The following is a 22668-nucleotide window of genomic DNA, read 5'->3' on the forward strand; positions in this document are numbered from 1 at the left end:
TCTTCCAGTCTATGTTATCCATAGTATCTGAAATCAGGTACCAAGCATTTTTCTTAACACAAATATGGAAGAATGCCCAACACGTTGCCCAACAAGACTAAACTTCTCATAAAATCTCTTAAAATTTCACACCACATACTCCAAACTGAAGTAGTCCAAAAATGTTACTCAAGGACACAATAATGTTTTCTAGTAAAAAGTGCATCAAATTCACTTTTAATAATTTAGTTAAATATGAACATTCTACCAAATCTATCTCTCTGCATTCCAGAGAGATCATGTTTTCAGCAGGCCGTAGGTAGGCGGGAAGGCATTTGAATCCTTCTGACCAAGTGGGCAATGGCAAGATATGAGGTTTGCAGGAGTACCACAGGAGAGTTCAACAATCTAAAAATTAGTTATTAAAATATACCAGAGTTGGTGAAAACAAACACATGTAGAAATCTCTTCCTGGCTTATAATTTTAATATTAAATGATAGCTGGTGGGTACTATAGTTCCCTGGAAAGTGGGATGATTGTTAGACTCTATCAACAAGTGGTCTTAAAATTTAAAGCTAAAACATGTATTAAAGAGGGATCTACAGAGATGAATTAATATGTTTTAAAACATCTAAAATGTTCTCTAATTTTCAGCTTCTTTTGCCTGTAAGCAAGCTCCTTAGAATCTCCTTATAATTCTGTTTCTGATTATCTAGCTGCTTCAGGGTTTATCCATTTTCACTTTACCTGATTGCCTGGTTAGTTGAGATTAATTCTTGATGTCTCTTAAACTTCAGGCTGCCAGATAGTGTGATCAAAAGTGCACCTCACTGCTTTTCATTTTCGGTGTCTGACTCTACCACCATTCCCAAATCTCCAACAATAATAATAGCCACCATTAAATACACCTTTGCCCTGCTAGAGCTGTGCTAAATACACTTTAGTCACTATCTCATCTAACCCTCTCAAGCCTTGAGAGATGAGATAATTTTCCTCATTTGGAGATAGAGAATCTTAAGTTTGGAGAGTGTAAGTAACTTCCCCAAGGTCATAGAGCAAGTAAATAAAAATGTTAAGAACACAATTCTATCTGACAACAAGCCCATGCTTTAAATCAGGGGTCTCCCCAATTCCCAGGCTGCAGACCAGTGCCCATCTGTGGCCTGTTAGGAACTGGGCTGTGCAGCAGATGAGCGAGCATTGCTGCCTGAGCTCCGCCTCCTGTCAGATCAGTAGCAGGATTAGATTTTCACAGGAGTGTGAACCCTACTGTGAAGTGTGCATGAGAAGGATCTAGGTTGTGCACTCCTTATGAGAATCTAATGCTCTAAAGCCTGATGATCTGAGATGGAACAGTTTCATCTCAAAATCATCCCTCCCCACATTCCTCCCTGGAAGAATTTTCTCCCACAAAACGTTCCTGGTGCCAAAAACACTGGGGAGCACTGCTTTAAATGGCAATGTAAAGTACCTGTTCCTCTTCCTGTGTTCATCTCTCCTGTTCCTGAGCCCTCTGGATAGAGAATTTCCCTACATGCATTTCGTCTGAGGATGTTGCTGAATGTTAGAAAGAATTTCTTCATGTGGAATCAAATCTTTCTCTTTGTGTTATTTATACCCTTGGAAATCATACAGAAAAACTCACAGGCTAGAGCATCCAGTCTCAGAATGGATATTAAGAGGGAAGAAAACCTATATGTCATAGATCCTTGACTCAGTGGATCTAGTCACCAAACCCCTTCTTAGCCTCAAGACCCTTTGTGTTAAACATCTACACACACAATCCTTCCCATCCAGATGATGCCAGCATAAGCTGTCAGGGGAGGCTACACAAATACATTTGATTTCTGAAGATCCTGGAAAAGGTAAGAAGTTTATCATTAAGGAAATGGAAAGTCAAGGCACTCCCCACCTGCCTTTTACTCCACATATGCACACATGAACAGTGACAGTGAGATCATCTTGGGACCTGGAAGCTGTGCGGCCCTGAGCAAGGAGTTCCCATCACTGGTTGCACTTTCTGGTTGGGTTACAACATGTGTGTGTTCTTCTGACCATGAGATGCCTAGAATTTATGTGACAAATTACTCTCCAATTGCTCTACTTCTGTGGAGTTAACTTGGCAGAGTCAGTGGGTACATTCTCCTGATGATTCACATTCTCATGAACTAAGCTGCTTGTAGGTCACATAAATGTGTGTTGTAAATGCAGACGATGTTGTTATAATGGAAAGGGATTCATTTTTTTCATCTTTGTTTCATTTATATTCACTGCTGCAGTAAACTCATCCAGTCTTATGGATTGAAATACCATTTATATGAAACATCAGCAGATGATGTTTCAAATTATATTTATAGGCCTCTCAGTTGAATTTTAGACTAATTTATTCACCTACCTACTTTTCCAAAATTGAGCTCCAGATATTCACAACCTTACCCCCATCTCTTCAAATCTTACTTTAGAATTTTTTTTATCTTTTTAAAAATTTTGGATTTTCAGAAAGTTTCATACAATTCTCACGTGTTACATTAGGTATTTCAACCAATAAAGCCATTTAGAGTTTCCGTGAACATAGAACCACTTTGCAAGTACACATTCAAGGTCTCCAACCTTGAATTTTTGATTTGATAGATTCAGGATTGAGCTAGACATCTGCCTTCTCAAAAGTTCCCTGGGAGATTCTAGAGTTATTTCCCTGGTGAAAACCCTAAAATGTGCTTTAAGATCATGGTTCAGGATTCCAAACCAAGTTGAGAAAAATATTATATGGTTGAAGTATCTACTTATCTGTCTATATACTGAAAGAATTAATAGGTTAAAGCAAAAATTATTCTGGGGATAATTTCCGTATTATCACATAATTTCACTTGACTATTCATTCAGCACCTACTTCTAGAAAACATGTGAGCACTATGGGTGAGCTATAGATATCCACAACAGGGAATGAACCTTACTTGGGAATGTGCTTTATTGACTAAGAAAACTTCAAAAGAAGCAAATTTGTTGTTTTCAAAGCACTTAACCAAAATATGGTTTCACAGTGCACATTTAATGATGCATAGACTTAGAGCACTGGAAATTTTATTCCTTGACTTTTTTAATCAACAAGCTATTTAAATACTCTTTCTCAAAATTCTATTTTTCTTTCATGTATTCCTTCATTAATTTATCTATTAAGGCTGTATTGAGCACACTCTTAGTGTCTCTTTCAATAATCCAGATAACAAATGATGATGGCTTTGACCAAGGTGGTAACTGTGGTGGTGGTGATCAGTGGTTATAGTCTAGAGATACAGTATTTTGAAGGTAGGGTCAGTGAGATTTGCTCACTGAGCAGATATAGACTATAAAAAATAGAGTAGATGACTAGATTTTTGGCCTGAGCAATAAAGAACAGCAACCAGTAAACTTTTTCTGTAAAGGGCCTGATAGTAAATATGTTCAGCTTTGCAGGTCTTATGGTTTATGTTGCAACTACTCAATTCTGCCTCTGTAGCAGGAAAACACCATAGACAACATGTCACAGGCAGTGGAGGTGATGTGACCTGTCCACCATAGTTAGCTGATTCCTGGACTAGAGAAAGGGCATTGTCATTCACAGATACCAGGAAGACTGCAGGAGTAGTTGATTTGGAGGAATGGGGGTAAGGTTGTGAATATTTGGAGCTCAATTTTGGAAAAGTAGGTAGTTGAATAAATTAGTCTGAAATTCAACTGAGAGGTCTAGAAATACAATTTGGAATAATACCAACAGCATATAATTGGTGCTTCGATCCGTGGGACTGGATGAGTTTACCTGGGCAGTGAATATAAATGAAACAAGGATGGAAAAAAAAAGAGAAGGGACTTGGGCTGAGCCCTGGGAACTTTCCAGCACACAGAAGTTGTGGAGATAAGGAGGAATCAGCAAAGGGATAGAGAAGAAGCAGCCAGAGAAAAACATGCAAGTGTAGGGTCATGAAACCAAGGGATGGAAGTGTGCTCAGAAAGAGTAAGTGGTCAGGCATGCCAAAAGCTGCTGATAGACCAAGGAAGGTGATGACCAGGAGATGACCTTTGATGACCTTGAAGACAGCTGCTTGGGTGGAGTGAGGATGGGGTGGAAAATCTGCCTGGCGTGGGCTCAAGAGAGAATGGGGAAAGCAGAACTGGAAATTCCCAGTGAAGACAACTCTCTCAAGGAATTTTGTTGTAAAGGAAAGGAGAAGAATGGCATAGCAGTTGGAATAGGAAAAGGGTTCAAGAGAGGATTTTTACAAATATCTGTGTGCTTTTAAGATATTTATGTTGCTGGCAATGATTCAGTTCAGAGCCCCTAAAAATAGTGCACCTTACACCATCTCTTTATAGATAAATAAATTTACATGAAAGATAATACTCATCTTATTTAAGGAAAGCATTATCTTTCTTCAAACATTACAAAAATCCTTTGGATCTCACCTTTATATTTTTTGATATACATAATATAGTGTCATATTTTGTAGTTATTTTTGAGGTTGAAGGGAATGCTTTTTAAATCAAGTTTCTTTAATCCTCTCCTTCTACTCTTACAGAGAACTATTTTAATATCATCTAATTAATCTAATCACCACTCTCAAATTCTCCTATGAAAGCCCTTTCTCTTCCTGTGCCCCACCCTCCCCTTCCCCGGCCTAACAAGGCTCAGTGCTGCCCTCCTGTCTGGTTTAACACAAGTTCTTGTATATTCAGCTGTCAGTTTCCGTTATTGGCCATTTCACAAGCATTTCTATCTAATAAGGATAAATCTGCTAATTTTAAAACAGAACCACAATCATGACTATGAAGTGTTTTTAAGCCTTTGACTGCCCTAAAGGAAAATAATTTTGGCATCACTTAATTTTTTAATGGCTTTTTTTTTCACTTCTATAGGTTAGCACTCTTTTCTCAATCTAAGAAAAAGATCAAATAGCCCTAGCTAAATTATTTTAAAAATAAAAACTTGTCTATGTAAGATGCTTTTGCTTTTTATATTATGTATGTGAAATGACACATAAACGTCCAAGAAAAAATAAATGTCCAAAAGGACATGCCACACAGTCTCCAATGCCATTGACATGGCATCTATGAAAATAACTTTATTTCTGTCCCCCAAAATTCAGAGTCTGATATTTTTATTTTTAGCATTTTGTGTATTTGAAAATGGTTTCCATGTGTAGAATAGACTTCTCAAAGTTCACTTTAATTTTCATAATTAATATTCTTTTTTCCTTAAAATTTTAACTTTATAAATTTTTGTTCTTTCCATAAGCATAGCAAGTTTTGACAATCACATTTATTTAATGGTTGTTACCACTTGCAAATTAAATTTCTTAAACTGCATGTATAGGTTTAATAGATTTGATTTTCTTGTTTAGTATTTCAATTGATTTATTGATAATAATACTTTCCATATAGTTAAATAAGTTATATAATTCTAAGAAATGTAGCGATTCATTTCACCTAAATTTTGCAAAACAGCTTGAAAAAAATTAACAGATTTTCTTATCATTGAAAATGATAAGAAATCATAAATTCAAGTATTTATATGCATATATATTTTAAATTGAAAATGTAGGACTAACATGTTACTGTAATAGGGCATTTTTGTAACCATTACATTTATTAGTAATATCAAATAAGATCAGATTCCTTACCCTAAAAGCCCATTCTTTTTAACCTTTTTAAAAAGTAATGTCAACTTTCATATTTTAGGGAGTATACGTGCAGGTTTGTTACCTGGGTATATTTCATGATGCGAGGTTTGGGGTATAATTGATCCCATCACCCAGGTAGTGAGCATAATGCCCAGTAGCTTTTCTACTATTCCCACCTCCCTCCCATCCCTCTCAAGTAGTCCCCAGTGTCTATTTTTTACATCTTTGTGTCTGTGTGTACACTCAATGTTTAGCTCCCACTTATAAGTGAGAAAGGGCACTATTTGGATTTTTACCTTAAATTTTATCTTTTTAAACATTTCTACATTTAATTTTTATATTTGAAGTTAAAGGATCTTACCCAATTAAAGAGGAAAAAAAGTCAACTCAATCAAGTTTAGGAGTGGAGTCCCAGGTAATTTTGGGGGTTGCCTTACGTTTCTTATGGCGTTTCTTACTAGCCAGAGATAGTGGCTGGGATTTAAGACAACATCTTCAGATGTCAGTGTGCTTTATGGTCCTGGCTGCCACTATGTTGAGGATCCCAAAACTTAGAAAGACAGTTGATAAGACAGCCTCATATCTGGTTTGGATCAGTATCATCAAATTTTTCTGTCTACTTATGGAAGTCCGCAACCTTTGCCCATGCAGCAACATTTTTTACTCAATTTTGTATTCAGCTCAAGTTCTAAACATCTCTGAACTTGATGAGAATCCTACATTCTTTTCATATTCCTTCTATCTTTTGGCATCACTACTCTTTTAGATATTTAAATGACTTCAGTGTGAATTCTGGATATGTGTCATGTCTTAGTTTGGTGGTTTCAACTTCTTGTGCTTCGCAGGCAAGGTACTGTGTCTATCTCAAACGCTCTAATTTTATTTATAAGCACAATAGCTCATGGTGAATATTTTAGTCCAGAGCTAAATCAACCAATTTATGAGCTGACCAACTGAATGGCTCTTAATAAAAAAGAATGGAAGAAAACTGCTTGGAAGCAATAAGGCATCCTACAAGCCTATGCATATTCTGATACCATTATGAACCATTTTAATTTTATGAATTAAAATGTATCTGATTTATCTAATTTAATCATAATGTATAACTTCTAGTGGCTCTTGTAAATATTTGTGCATATTTACGCATAATATTCTTAATTTTTCCTCATTTTTAAGTTGAAATATTTTAAGTGTTTACAAGCAAATTATCTGTGAAAATACCTTACAAGCAAATTATCTGTGAAAATACCTTATCTATTTAGAGGGAGAAGAACTAGGAAGTCAGAATGTTAAATATGGTTTAATAAGAGCTCCGTATACATTAGGTGTTTAGTTTTTCTGAATAGATAACAATTTGTTGCATATTTACTAGGCATTTCACAGAAATAAGTACACACCTGTGCCCTTCTTTCTTCCATTGATACATCTGTAGACTATATTAAAGTCATTTTAAATAAATGCTACAGACACTCAGAGAAATTTATCAGATAGATTGCCTATTAAGCATCTGGAAATTAATAAATTAAGTCAAATGTTTATACAATTTACATCCTCATTTTCTGAACTTTCGTCAGTTGTTAAATGTTTCCCATAATTACAATGGCAACATTCATTACAACTTAGAGCTTCCCGATAGGAAAGAATTAATCATAAGTACTTACGGATCCCACTTTTTTTGTTGAAAATTTCTATATTTTTTGTTTTTTAATTTTAAAAATTTTTTATTGATACATAATAGAAATATTTTAGGATACATGTGATAATTTAATACATTCATATAATTTGTAAAGATCAAATCAGTGTAATTGGGATAGCTATCACTTTAAATTTGTGTCTTTTCTTTATGCTAGAAACATTTGAATAACTCTCTTCCAGTTACTTTGAAATATACACTAGATTATCGTAAACTATAGTCTACTTATCTATCAAGCACTGGGTCTTATTTTTTCTATCAAACTCTATATTTGTACCCATTAATCAACTTCTCTTCATATAGTTCTGATAGTTATTAAATAAAGTCATCATTGCTTGTCAGTTTCAAACTTAAAAGACCTCATCATAGTAATAAATTGAAATAAGTGGAGACTAAGGGGATAAATCACTTACCCATCTTTCTCTGGGAATTGTAACCAATGGAGAAAGACAGAGAAAGTAAATGTAGATCTCAGCTTTACCAGAGGATATGATGTAATTCCCAAATTTCACAGCTCACTACTCAAGCCAGACTTTCCCCTTCTTGAGTAGATGCAAGTTCTGCCTGGAGACAGAGAGGCAAGAAAGAGCATGGGGCCCTCTGACTTCCGCTGCAGTGGGCATCAGAGGGTAGGTCAGTCCTGTCTCCATGTGGGAGTCTGACAGTACCTGTCAGACTTTCCAGAACCTTCCTTTAGGTACATGGAGACAGGTAGAAACCCTCCTAGTTTCCTAAAAGCAAACACAGTGAGAGAAAGCAATTATCCCTCCTTCCCTGTAACTACCTTCTCCAATATATAATATTTGTGCATAGAAATACCAAAAAGCATGGACATCGGTGAACACGTTTTCTTCATATCTAAATTCCTTATAATAGTTAACAAAGGATGGTCTTGTAAGATATTTTTCAGGCATGAGCTTTTTAGTTTATCTTTTTGACATACCCAATATTTAGCTTTTAAATATATGAATGAGTATAAAGATAGGATTACATATGGTAAATTACTTTTAAAGTTGTTAAATGCCTTAATTTTTATTACTTATTTTTTATTTTATATATTTAACATACACAATGTGATGTTTCGGTATACACACAGAGAGTGAGATAAGGAAAAAGAAATGTCTTGAATATTTCTAATTATTTCAAAAATAATCTAGATTTGCTTTCTCCATGATATGGAAAACGCCAGAACTGAGGAAGTCCCAGGCCAATAGAACACAGATCTTCCTTGCTCTGATGCTAGGGCTACTCAAGTGTATCTAAATCACAAGAAGTTAAAGATGAAAGGGACCCTGGAGATGCCCTCATTCAATCTCATTTTACAGATGAGTTAACTGGGAGATCACAATTGACATGGCCTCAGTCGCAGATGACCTTAGCAGTGGAATTAGGGTTAGATTAGTCACTGATCCAGGTCAGCGCTATGTGTGCGTGTTGTGCTAATATTTTAGCGTAAGATTATAAGAAAGTGTTTTTAGCAGTTACAGATCTGAGTGCACACTCTAGTCCAATATGTACAGAATGCATACATGTACTTTTTCCAAAGTAACTATAATTTGTTAATAACCTTTTAGGGGACATAATTTGTTGAAGCTACTCCATCTGAAATTCCTGTATAAATTAATTGTAATGTTTTGTATTGTGGTGAACTGCAATCAATATTTTATGAATCCATATTCTGTTAATATTTGGTCAGAAGAAAAAATATTTGATAAATCAATTTTCAACCAAAAGAAATGTTTTTTAAAGTTCATTTCATCCCCAGAATACTATGATTTTTATATGACCTCTGTGAGTGAGTTTATTTTGTGCAATCCTCGGTCAATTTATGGAAGATGACTTTGTTTTTCCTAATTTAAAACTATTTCTGAGTAACTAACAAATGTCTTTTGAAAGTAGGCCTCCTGAGGTAAGAGGGTCTCTTGAAGAGTTTATCTTTTTTTTTCTTATTTTATTTTAAAGTCACTAAATTAGTTTCTTTCAATGAAATATGTTGTTACATTAAATAAATCTATGCAATCCATTAGCCTTGAGGGAAATGAAGACTTTTCAGTGACATGGTCAAGCATTCCCATGAGTTTGCTTGAAAGCTTGTAACTTGCCAATGCATAGCTACTAATCCTTACTTAGCTGAACACAATCTGAAGGAGGAAAAGTAGGACAAAAAAGATCAATAGGACATTTACATACCTCCTCATATAAGCTCCATGTAAATATAAGTGATCATAAAACTGTTGCTTCCTTCTTCATACAAGGTCTCAATTTCTAAAATATGCTGCTAACCACTCTCTAGTCACAATGTGAACGCTATTTTTCCAGGTAGAATAATATATAAATATTATAAATAGTTTAGGAAATAATGCCATGACATTGAACTATGAAACCAATTTTAAAATAATTATTTTCAACAAGTAAATACTTCACTAAATTATATTACCACTAGGGAAATTTTTTTAAACTTCTTTTTCTATAATGTGTATAAGAATTATAAATATTCTCTATTGTGTATTTTTGTACCTTATGACTTGCTAGAAAATAGATTACCATTTCAGAACTGATTTATTACTGGCAGGTCTGCAAACGCTAGACTTGATTTCCTCTTGCAGCTATGGAAATGAGTATGTCAATCCATATGGTGACTAATATGAATGTATGTTAAATCCACGGCTCATTCAAATTTTGTCCTACGATATTGTTCAATGAAAGAAAATTTACCATACATCACTAACATCCTTATTAACTTAGCTTCCTCTATAAAGGAAAGCAACAGTTGCTATTTTTCTTAATTCATTTAATTGAACCATGAAGTACTATGTTTTTATAACACTATGTAGCAGTGTTACTTTTATTAGTTTGTTTCTAGTTTATACCAACAAGAATGTAAATTATCATAGTATTATTTTTATTACCACCAATGATTCAAATTATATTATATATGTAGACTCTGTGGGTTTTATTATACCATAATAGAGTATGACCTTATACGTTGCAATATAAAATTAGACATTATTAATTTTGGTAAAATCAGTTTGAATAAATTAGATAATCTTTGTTTCTTAAAATATATTAATACCATGGCTTCTGATGGCTGTGAAAATTATCTCTAGGAAAACCAATGGACTTTGTTGGATTGAAATTTCAGTAGTCAGGATGAGCTGTCCCCAAGTTACAACTAGTTATGGTGTTTTGTTAACCTTTTCTTTACTAAAACTGATGTATGAATGTTGGATCTAGATGACACTGAAAAGGCAGTAATTTTTTGTAGTATAACCATATTGCATTACAGAACTTTGAATAACAGTGGCCTGAATTTGCTTTCTTTTAGTTATAGCAGTCTCAGGAACCAGAATTAAAAGAATTCTAGGAGGCCTGGAGTGGCGGCTCATGCCTGTAATCCCCACGCTCTGGGAGGCCGAGGCGGGTGGATCACTTGAGGTCAGGAGTTCCAGACCAGCCTGACCAATTTGGTGAAACCCTGTCTCTACTAAAAATCACAAAATTTAGCCGGGTGTGGTAGTGCGCACCTGCAATCCTAGCAATTTGGGAGGCCGAGGCGGGCGAATTGCTTGAGGCTCGGAGTTCGAGACTGGCCTGGCCAACATGGTGAAACCCTATCACTACGAAAAATACAAAAATTAGCTGGGCATGGTGGTGTGCGCCTGTAATCCTAGCTATTCAGGAGGCTGAGACAGGAGAATTGCTTGAGCCCGGGGAGGCAGAGGTTTCAGTGGTCCATGATTGCACCATTGCACTCCACTCCAGCCCGGGCAGAAAAAACAAAAACAAAAACAAACAAACAGACAAACAATAACTCTAGGAAATAGTAGCACCATTTATTTTGTCTTACTTTTTGTTATTAGCAAATTCTGTAACACTGAAGATTTTTTGCCCCTACAGGTTTGGGATGAAAATCTTGCGAAATCGGCAGAGGCTTGGGCGGCTACTTGCATTTGGGACCATGGACCTTCTTACTTACTGAGATTTTTGGGCCAAAATCTATCTGTACGCACTGGAAGGTAGGAAGTAATTTCACTGATGCAGTTCATCCACATGGCTTTATTTATTATGGACTCTAGGAGGGAATTACATCAATTTCAAGTAATATCAACAAATTCTTATTGAATGCTCACTATGTGTCAGGCACTAACGCTTGGCCTATGAATATTTTAGATGTCTTCCACAATTACTTAATTAGGCTAAAGGGCCAGTTCCCCTTTTCACCCTTGGAACACCTTCCCTTAGCCTGGATTTTTCTTTGAGCTCGCAGAATCTTAGAAAGGGTCAAGCCTGTGCGGTATCTTGCCCCCTCCATCTCAGGAAAAAGCCCCATGACTGTGCAGAGGCTGTGTGTGTGCGTGTGTATGTGTGTGTGTGTGTGTGTGTGTGTATGCATATGAGTGCAACTTTCCCAAAGTTGCATATACCCGCATTTACATAAATATATACAATAAAAATGTAGGCATTTACATATGTTTATACACACACATATACATGCAGGTATATGCAGCTATGGGAAAAGCTATTCCCATTTGCTAGGATAATTTTTCTGCCACTGTGCAATGTCGTTATCCAACACTCCAAATACCCATCTCCCCCAAATAGGGAAGGAAAATCAACTGTGCTATTATTAAAACTAAGGGAATTCAGACTGAAGTGAAAAAAATGCACTGGGTTCTAATATTGTGACTACTTTTATACATCTAATTCTGGATCGTTTATAAAATTCTGATGGAGGAAATTTTCGACATGGATTAAATAAGACATTGACGATTCCTGAAATTATTTGCATTTTCTTCGTGGAATGACCAGACACATGTTTAGACAAATACAGAATCACTTACTCCAGCCCTGGCCATTTCCATGCTTGGCCCTAGTTGGAGGAATAGAGGACCCGACTAGGTGGTGATGGTGATTGTGAGGGGTGGATGTGCTCTTGGATCATCATGAATAATCTGCAAAAAGAACAATCAATTTACAGTGTAACATGAGTCCCTTATATATTACCACTGCTGCACTCTGATTTCTTTCTTTTCTTTATATGCAGATATCGCTCTATTCTCCAGTTGGTCAAGCCATGGTATGATGAAGTGAAAGATTATGCTTTTCCATATCCCCAGGATTGCAACCCCAGATGTCCTATGAGATGTTTTGGTCCCATGTGCACACATTATACGCAGGTTATTTCAATTACCTTGTTAATTTTTGATTCATACTTTTAAAATATGCTAATACTATTTTGGTGGGCATGCATTGTCTTAGCTCTGACTTCTGTAATAGTTTATTGGTTTATTTTCACAGATGGTTTGGGCCACTTCCAATCGGATAGGATGCGCAATTCATACTTGCCAAAACATGAATGTCTGGGGATCTGTCTGGCGACGTGCAGTTTACTTGGTATGCAACTATGCCCCAAAGTAAGTACCAGGTTGAATTCTATTTCCTGGATCCTTTAAAGACGTTAAATATCCCTAGGCTGATAGTTATCTGTGACAGGTAAGTGAGTAAAGCTTAGCTATAATGGCCTCTAATCCTCAAATCCACCATCCTTCCAATATTTCTGAAAAAAGATTAGCTGAAAAGTTACTTTTCACAAAGACAGGGATTCTAGTTCAAAATTGTAGGCAAAACAATTTGAAATGGTAGGGCTCACTAAATTCTCCTTACCATATGTTTTAATTATGGCAATTGTAAAATAAACACTGTACCACACAAGCTTTTGATAGCTATATAAAATAAATCAAGAAAGAATCTTCCATGATATTCTCATCTATCAGTACAAAAATGTTGGCTTACCTTTTTAGCAAAACATTGGAAGTCAATTCCTTCTTCCTTCTCTTATTTTTTAGATTTTAAAAATTCATAATTTCATCCTAGGGCATATATAAAATGGATTATGGAAATTTATCAAACATTATAAATATAGCCATATTTGTGAACATTATTTATGAGGATAAACATTTATCAGCATTTGGTAAAATGCCTCTTGATTACAATAACTCTTTGGATGATAAAATGTTCCAATATTTATACACAATTCTGTTCCCATTTGGAATAAATACCAAAATGTGCAAAGGATTTATGACACTCTTGGTGTCTTCCAAAATAAGTCTCAAACAAAGATTTTCTCCAGCTATTCCAGCATGGGGAGGGAATGAGAAAATGTTTCACAAATAACTGCTTTACTCATTTATGTGGTAGTATGCCAGTCGCAGTGCTTTTACAAAGTCAGAAAAATAGTGATTCTCCCTGTGTTCCCCTCTTCATAATTATTAGAATGGGAAGATTTGGAAAGTAGACTGTGTCTGCATTATTAAAAAAAGCATTAAAATTGTACATTTATACGAAAATTTTAGTTTTACACATTGCGTTTTCCTATGAAGGCTTTACCCTTTCTCCCTGACATAAATAGACCAATTAGTACCCAAATAGTCTAAGAGATTTTTGTTTCATTTATGTAACTATTCATTTTTGGCCCATAGTTATAATTTTCTAATATTATCAGTGAGATATATTATTGCTTTACAGGTCCAAGAGATTAAGATATTACATTAACATGCTACATTTCAGTCGTAATAAAGAACAATTTTTCTGAAAACTAAGTAATGAAGAAGGTTTTAAAATCCTGATTGATAGCTGAATATAATTCTTCCAAACCTAATATGAAATTATGTTAAGTCTAACTGTTATTCAGTGGGAAAAAGAGAGACGGAGAGAGAGAAAGAGAGAGAGGAGGAGGAATGGAAGGAGGGAAAGAGATAAGTGAAAGAGAGAGAGAAAGAGAAATAATTTAGTTAGAATAGCATAAAATAAAAGAATGAATAGTATAAGTGTATAAATTGGCTGATTCACTGTTTTGAATAGAATTATCCTCTATTCAATAAAATCTGAGATTTATGTAAAAGTTTATAATATAAAATATGTAATAATTTTACTTATGATACAATTTTATTTCCAAGTTTCTGTTTCTAAAAATATGTGCTCCAAAAATGTCTGTGAAACAAATCGACAAAAAGATGAAATTAAGATAGCATTAGCTTGGCCCATATGCTTTTATAACTTTGGGTAAATGCACAGATGGAGGGCCAGGTGCAATGGCTCACTCCTGTAATCCCAGCACTTTGGGAGGCTGAGGCGGGTGGATCACCTGAGGTCAGGAGTTCAAGACCAGCCTGACCAACATGGCAAAACCCTGTCTCTACTAAAAATACAAAATTAGCTTGGTGTGGTGGTGCATATCTGTAATCCCAGCTACTCAGGAGGCTGAGGCAAGATAATCGCTTGAGCCTGGGTGGTGGAGGTTGCAGTGAGCTGAGATCACGCCATTGCACTCCAGCCTGGGCAACAAGAGCGAAACTCTGTCTCAAAAAAAAAAAAAAAAATACATAGAGGGAAATAAGATTATGAATGGTACAGGATTAGGATAAGAGAGAGAGCCACTCTCATAAGATAATGGGTCCCCCTTGAACCTTTCTGAGCAAGCCTGTGATGGTATCAAAATTATGCAAGAGGAAGCTTATCCTTAGAGTATAGTGTAGAATAAATTTAATAAAGGTGGGCAGTCTTAAAATCCCATCTCATTTTGTAATATGAATAAAAGTTTTTCATTTTAAGGATAGATTTTCCTGTATAGATATTTTGTATTTAAAAGTCTGAATTTTTAACTGAATGGTTGATCAAGATATTTTCATATCTTATACAGATATTTTGTGAGTCACTGCTTGGTCTTAGTTGGGTCTTCAGGAAGATGAGGACCACCTGTTTCACATTTTAGCCTCTTACCTATTGTTGTCTTATCTTCAACCCTGACTTTTTACCACCGATAACCAAATTTTCTCCCGACCATTTAACTGTCTTCACATTGCTGTCTATATTGCTATTTCTTAGTATTCTAGTTACTTATCACCACGCTACTGAAAAAACATTTATTAATTTCTACTTTATAATTAAAAGAGCAAAATAACAGTATGGCATCATGGCAGTTTTTAACTCTGTTAAGTGGAGATTTTGGTTTATTATTATGATAATGGCCATCAACACAGTGAAGGAAAAATATTGACAACACAAAGTAATTCAATTAAATGGGTTCAGTATTATCAAAAATCTAATAGCACTAATTTAAAACAATTAGTAGCTATGAATTTGCATATGAAATAAAACTTTTGAAATCACCTTTAATTGTTCCTGAGAGACATTATTCTCTTATGAGAATAATGGTATATTGGTTTATACCATTATACCATATATGAAGTTTTTAACATCTCATTTTATGAAGATTGGGAAGCTAAAATACTTTGCAGAAGCAAATCTCCTTTTATTTATGATAACTTATATTTTGTGTATATGATAACTTGTTACTCATTTCATTATTTTTAAGCCTCCCAGAAAATATTAGTTTGTTTTTTTAATCATCCTCAGATGAGCATTAGTGTGAGTTTAAAAGGAGTAAGTTTAAGGGAATATGGCCTGAGTATGTGCTCCAGAAATCTGCTGTAGAAGGAGAGAGATTTGAGTGGAATGACCCTGGTGTCCCAGGGCTCTGTATCATCAGGCGTTGTAGGCATTCACTTCTTATCTGTAAATTAACATAGCATCAACAATACTAAGAATATATAAATATATATACTATATATATAAATATATATAGAGAGAGAGAGAGAGAGAGAGAGACGGAGTCTCGCTCTGTCACCCAGGCTGGAGTGCAGTGGTGCCATCTCAGCTCAGTGCAAGCTCCACCTCCTGGGTTCACGCCATTCTTCTGCCTCAGCCTCCCCAGCAGCTGGGACTAGAGGCACCCGCCACCACGCCCAGCTAATTTTTTGTATAATACTCAGAATAGTTTTCAAAAGCAAGATATACAGAATAAGTTACTATTGAAATAAGAAATGATTATAACTTTCAGTGACTTTCTAAAGCAACTTCTCAAACGGATCATCACATGTCAATACTTGTGAACATATGGCTTAAGGACAATCTACTTTTAAAAAATGGGTGGGTTGCACTAATGCTATCTTTTTTGTTTTCCCTTCTAGGGGCAATTGGATTGGAGAAGCACCATATAAAGTAGGGGTACCATGTTCATCTTGTCCTCCAAGTTATGGGGGATCTTGTACTGACAATCTGTGTTTTCCAGGAGTTACGTCAAACTACCTGTACTGGTTTAAATAAGTTTACCTTTTCCTCCAGGAAATATAATGATTTCTGGGAACATGGGCATGTATATATATATGGAGAGAGAATTTTGCACATATTATACATATTTTGTGCTAATCTTGTTTTCCTCTTAGTATTCCTTTGTATAAATTAGTGTTTGTCTAGCATGTTTGTTTAATCCTTTGAAATATTTGAAACATCAATTTCTATTTTCTGACCTCTAAGCCTAAATTAAGATATTGTATATGTAATGATGACATAGTTGATGCATCCAATCCTAAAACTTACATTCCAAAGGAATTATATCATTATGTTCCTAAGGAATAAATATATATTTGACCTTTAAGTGTGTGTATGTATACATATACATATGTATGTGTATGGATTTATATATGCACACAAACATATAATATGTGATGTAACACGTAGATGATAATATGATTCAGTAGTCAACTTGAGGGAAATTTTTAAAAAACTATTCTCAATTATATACGAGGTGATGGGACTTCTTAACACCCATTTCTATAATACCCATGAAATGATAATTTGTAAAATAACACTTAGTGATATCTGGAAATAATAATTCAATTAAGCAACCACGAATTTCACCCTGGAGATATTTTTTCTTATTTGAGTCCACCAAAGGATAATGCCAACTTATATCTTATATAAGTTCTCAAATCATTCCTTCCGCTTAGTCTCATTTTATTCATTCGGTCGTCATGAGTTGAGTGCTTACTACATGCAAGGCACTCTGCTAGTTATATTCTAATAATGCAGAGATAATTAGACATGGTTCCTGCCCTCAAGAAGCTCACAAAAGTATTCAGGAAATAATGCAGACTAGTGATTTTGCTATAAAATTATTTTTGAAGGGAGCAGACACAGCAGTATTTACCTGTAGGTGGAGCAAGTAATAAGCCATGCTGTGCAATATATACATAAAGCTTCTGCTTCTCATGGGAATTTAGTTACAGTGCTTGGAATGAGAAGGGGAAGGAAAGAATTAACAAATGCCAAGATTTCTGGAGCAGATCGTACAGCTGTGACTTTGGAAAACAGAAAGTAAGACCCTCAGAAAACCAATGAAGTCTAAGAGAAATAAAATTTAGTGGACAGGTATGAAAAGTGTAATTGCGCCTAACTACCAGATGGAGAGCTTCAGAATGGGCTATCCTTAGAGTCTAGTACATCTTGAGGCCTCTCAGCAGGAGACAAAGGATTCCAAAAAGAGATGTGGAGGTGCTGAGGACACCTCTATCTCTTTGTTGTTTAGCCTGTCATTGAATCAATCTACTTATCATCTTGGGTCTTTGAGTATTGTACGAAAGATCCTTCGTGCACACCACACACAGTCATGATTTTGTTAAAGTAGCCTTCTTCAGATGCTTTTCTAAGGGCTAGTTACCAACTTTATTTCTGTGTTTCTGTAGAAGAAACATTTTCAGTTCTTCATTGAGTTTGATTATGGAAATCCATTCAAAGTCACTATGAAAATTTTACTCATGTAGTTGGGAAATGCAACATTTTCCTATCATGAAATCTCTTTCAGAGAGGAGAATACAACATCTTGGTCCAGATATTTAACATACTGCATTTCAAGTACGTGTGTGTGTTTTATTCAGGTTGTGTAATGCTCCCATAGAATTATAGAACAATTAAATATGGTTAGTTCCAGAGTGCAAATTACAGAAGGAAGCTACTTGTTTAAAATTCCATACACGTTTGCAGTTTCTTATACACATTTGGATACTTTGAAAGATGACAGATCGTTAAATCCATTCAATGGTAAAGAAACTCACCATCTGGAGATTGAGTCTACTTGTTAATGAATGACTAGCCCAATTATCCTTATAAATTGAATATGGTGACCACATGCTTTGATATCATACTACTCTGCCTTTGTGGGCACATATGTAGACACTACTAAAAATAAATATTTTTGGAGATTAAAATGGAGAATAGAAGTAATTACATTATTTAGGTCTTAATCCAACTTTTTTCTAATATATCTAAACCATTGAAAGGGAAGCTTATTCATGGAATATTGGCTTGATTTATCTAGAAAGTTTTTCCTTCTTCAATTTTACTATATTCATTCTACAGGAACAGCAATAAGTACTATTAAACAGAAGATGGCTACACTAAGTTCCAATTTTGTTGCTGAATTGCTTCTGTGAGTTCACTTTTCAGTTCTAAGGAAGAATAATATTTGCTACATATTTCACAGGGGTTCTTATGAAGGTAAATTTACCAGATTAATAAAAATTTATGAATATTAAAATTATCATTAATAATATAAAACACTTATTTGAGATTAAATTAAATTTTTCATGAGCCCCTCTTTGGCAGGAACTCTGTTTAATTCTTTGTATTTATCCCAGCTTCTTAAATGGTGGCTGTAACATAATAAATGTTTAATAAATGCTTATATGAATGGATTTTTAGAATTAACTAAGAAGCCAAAAATGGCAACAATTTACAGAAATCCCACCTTTCCATGCTTAAGACAAAAATGTCTTAAATATAAAGCTGTGATTATATCAAAAATCCAGATAAGTCATCAAATATATCAGATTAAGACTAGGGTTTACACACTTAGGCAATAGTCCTTTCCAAACCATGACAAAAACTACAAGTTTATTTATAATTTAACAACTCAGCTGAAAATATAACGGGTATATTTGTTATTCTAACTCTATTTTTTAAAGTTAATAATATAAAGTGGCCATGGAAAATATTTTATTTTCCAGGCTAAAGCAAATGAAAGTTTGCTGGTATCAACACAGCCTGCCATATTTTTCACAGCATGCAACAATGGTGCTAGGATAGCTATTTCTTACTGTAATTGCCAGAGGCAGAAATGGTCTGGGTATAAGCTGTTTCATAAAAGCAGCTTTAAATTGTCAGTATTAAGGTTTTCATGTGGAAAGGTGTCATTCTAAAAAAAAGTAATTGGCATACATATTCCACAGCATTGATCCTCTCTGTGGTGTTAATTTTTTTATATGACCAGTAGAAAAATTTTAATATTCTCACAATATAGGTTTTGGGGCTTCCATATCATCAAAAGACTGAAAAATTATAATTTTAGAATTAAACTGATGGATTTCATTATAGAATTATCTGTGAGTTGTGTAGACACAGTCTTAATGTTTCTGGTTATGATAGATACGTTTGCTCAAAAAATGTGGATGAAGCCATTATTGTTATTATTGTTATTGCTTCTGTTCAGTTGTCTAAGCATCATCCCTTCTGTGGCCCATCACGCAGCAGAGTTGCCCTACAAATTTCATTTGGCAGCGCCATAACATTCATTTGAAAAGTTTATGAAAACATTCATTTGAAAGTTCCATGCAGCTTTAGCACAGAGTTGACCAAACACTGGCGTAAGTTCAATTTACACAGAATATTTGAATTGAAACAACAGAAATTTTTCTCATAATATATACCTATGTGAAACCAACTTATCTGCATAATTAAATCTAATACATATTTAAGCCAGTTTAAGTGTTTTGTGTTGATGCCATGCTTATCAAATACATGCACAAGCTAAACATAATTTGAATGGGTCTATGAAGGAAAAATAATGCTTAGACTTTGGTGTAGGTTCTTCCTGTGTAGCCATATACCCAGGCTCTGCAGTATCGAAGGATGCAAATGTTGACATAGATGGAAGCTCTTACCTACCAAAGTGTTTAGGAAGGATAAAGTTACATTTGTCTTAATGTCTAACATTATCTTTGCTTTTATGTTTCATAAAAATTTGTCATTATTTATGCTGGTGAAACGTATAATCACATCCAATTATTTGAACACATGCAAAATAATTTTTAAAATTATGTTATTGTTTAAATTTGACTTATGGGAGACCAGTCAAAAACTTAGAAGATTTAACACTTCACTGATTAATGGTGCTGAAAACACATTACAATTACCACATATCCTTGCTATAAGTTTTGAAGTTTCTTAGCAATTAAAGTTTTTTTATTCAGTGTGAACTGTCAGTATCTATTCTGGTGCTAAATGTATGGTGCTAAATGAATTGTTAGTGTTGATGGCTTTAGTAATGCTCCTTTTATTCATTGCTACATTTAGTGTTATCCATTCGATTCCTGATTCAGAAATATCAATACAATCCTATGTTAAATTAATCTTTACCAAAAACAGGCAAGTTAACTCTGTTGTTTTAATTCAACAGTCCAACATTATTTAGGTGTTACAGAGTGTAAATATATTTCTTTGGGAGTTATTTTCTTTTTAAAATCTTTTTATAGCTTGGCAATGTCCAAAGTCAAATATCACCTAAACTGGTTAGATTACTTCTACAGCTAATAATATTGCAGGCACTGGCGCCCTCTGGTGGTTATGAAGACAAATTCTTAATGGCTACTTGACCTACAGCAAAAGCCATTTCTGTTCCATAAAAATTTGTGGTGCAATATTAGAATTCTCATATGTTTCCTACATCTGACAGCACCTAAAATGTTTGATAATATTAACATGTATCTAAGAGGAAAAAAGAGTTAATATATTCTGGCACCCACTTTCCTAGTAATGTTTTCCATGATTTTCCAGTTCTGAGGCACTTATTAAAGTGCTTTTTTTTTTTTCTGAATTAGGTATTGGTAAAATATATTTTTAAATTTAGTTAGCTTTATAAACACAATTAGAATTACAATTAATTAACAGAGGTATAATTGTCTCACTTTCAGAAGTGATCATTTATTTTTATTTAGCACAGTTCATAAGATAAAAATATATAGAAAAATAATCAATTTCATATATAAAAGGATTATTTCTCCACCTTTAATTATTGTCCTATCATTTGTTAGTGTTATTTGGTCATATTATTGAACTAATGTATTATTCCATTCAAAGTCTTTCTAGATTTAAAAATGTATGCAAAAGCTTAGGATTATATCATGTGTAACTATTATAGATAATATCCTAAACCTTCAGTTTAGATATATAATTGACTGGGTGTAATCTCTTTTGTAATCTGTTTTGACAGATTTCTTAAATTATGTTAGCATAATCAAGGAAGATTTACCTTGAAGCACTTTCCAAATTGATATTTTCAAACTTATTTTAAAGCAGTAGAACCTTTTCTATGAACTAAATCACATGCAAAACTCCAACCTGTAGTATACATAAAATGGACTTACTTATTCCTCTCACCTTCTCCAGTGCCTAGGAATATTCTTCTCTGAGCCCTAGGATTGATTCTATCACACAGAGCAACATTAATCTAAATGGTTTAGCTCCCTCTTTTTTCTCTAAAAACAATCAGCTAATAAAAAAAAAAATTTGAGGGCCTAAATTATTTCAATGGTTGTTTGAAATATTCAGTTCAGTTTGTACCTGTTAGCAGTCTTTCAGTTTGGGGGAGAATTAAATACTGTGCTAAGCTGGTGCTTGGATACATATTACAGCATCTTGTGTTTTATTTGACAAACAGAATTTTGGTGCCATAATATTTTGAGAATTAGAGAAGATTGTGATGCATATATATAAACACTATTTTTAAAAAATATCTAAATATGTCTCACATATTTATATAATCCTCAAATATACTGTATCATTTTAGATATTTTTTAAACAGATTAATTTGGAGAAGTTTTATTCATTACCTAATTCTGTGGCAAAAAAGGTGCCTCTGATGTTGTGATATAGTATTGTGAGTGTGTACATATATAAAACCTGTGTAAACCTCTGTCCTTATGAACCATAACAAATGTAGCTTTTTAAAGTCCATTGTATTGTTTTTTCTTTCAATAAAAGAGTATAATTAATTGTGTTGTTTTCGAAGTATATCTAATTGTTTCCTTTTTTTCATAGTTTTAAAGTAGATTAGACACTAGACGAACTGGCCTGTGGGACCACCTACCAGTTTTGATGAGAGATAAATCACTTTTCTAAAGCAACAATGATTGTATCTTTAACGCATCACTGAACACCAACTCCTCTATTTTCCTTTCTTCCTTCCCTTTTCTATTTTCTGCCCTCCTTCTTTCCTTCTTTTGCCACTAAATCCCCCAAAATATTTTGAGGTATCATTATAAAAGATATTTCCATGGAGGGAGAGCAAAAGAACACCATCAAGAAGTTCTGACTAAGGAAAACTGCCGCAGTTGACCATGAATATTTTTTGTTTCTTCCTAGAGGGCTTCTAAGCCTTTTTAAAGGAG

General features: G+C 34.3%; 1 protein-coding gene across 2 annotated transcripts in view; it reads left to right on the forward strand.

Annotated features, from left to right (window-relative positions):
• Nucleotides 1-22272, forward strand: part of PI15 (peptidase inhibitor 15) — a 30550-nt gene extending 8278 nt beyond the window's left edge. For both annotated transcript variants that reach the window (XM_009455528.5, XM_001166363.8), the window contains exons 3-6: nt 11225-11343; nt 12372-12504; nt 12626-12741; nt 16357-22272. In XM_009455528.5, the coding sequence (XP_009453803.1) occupies nt 11225-11343; nt 12372-12504; nt 12626-12741; nt 16357-16492 (504 nt within the window). In that variant the 3' untranslated portion in view covers nt 16493-22272. The remainder of the gene's footprint in view (nt 1-11224; nt 11344-12371; nt 12505-12625; nt 12742-16356) is intronic.
• Nucleotides 22273-22668: the final 396 nt, after the last annotated feature.

The sequence above is a fragment of the Pan troglodytes genome, chromosome 7, assembly GCF_028858775.2.
Source record: "Pan troglodytes isolate AG18354 chromosome 7, NHGRI_mPanTro3-v2.0_pri, whole genome shotgun sequence".
Taxonomy (NCBI): domain Eukaryota; kingdom Metazoa; phylum Chordata; class Mammalia; order Primates; family Hominidae; genus Pan; species Pan troglodytes.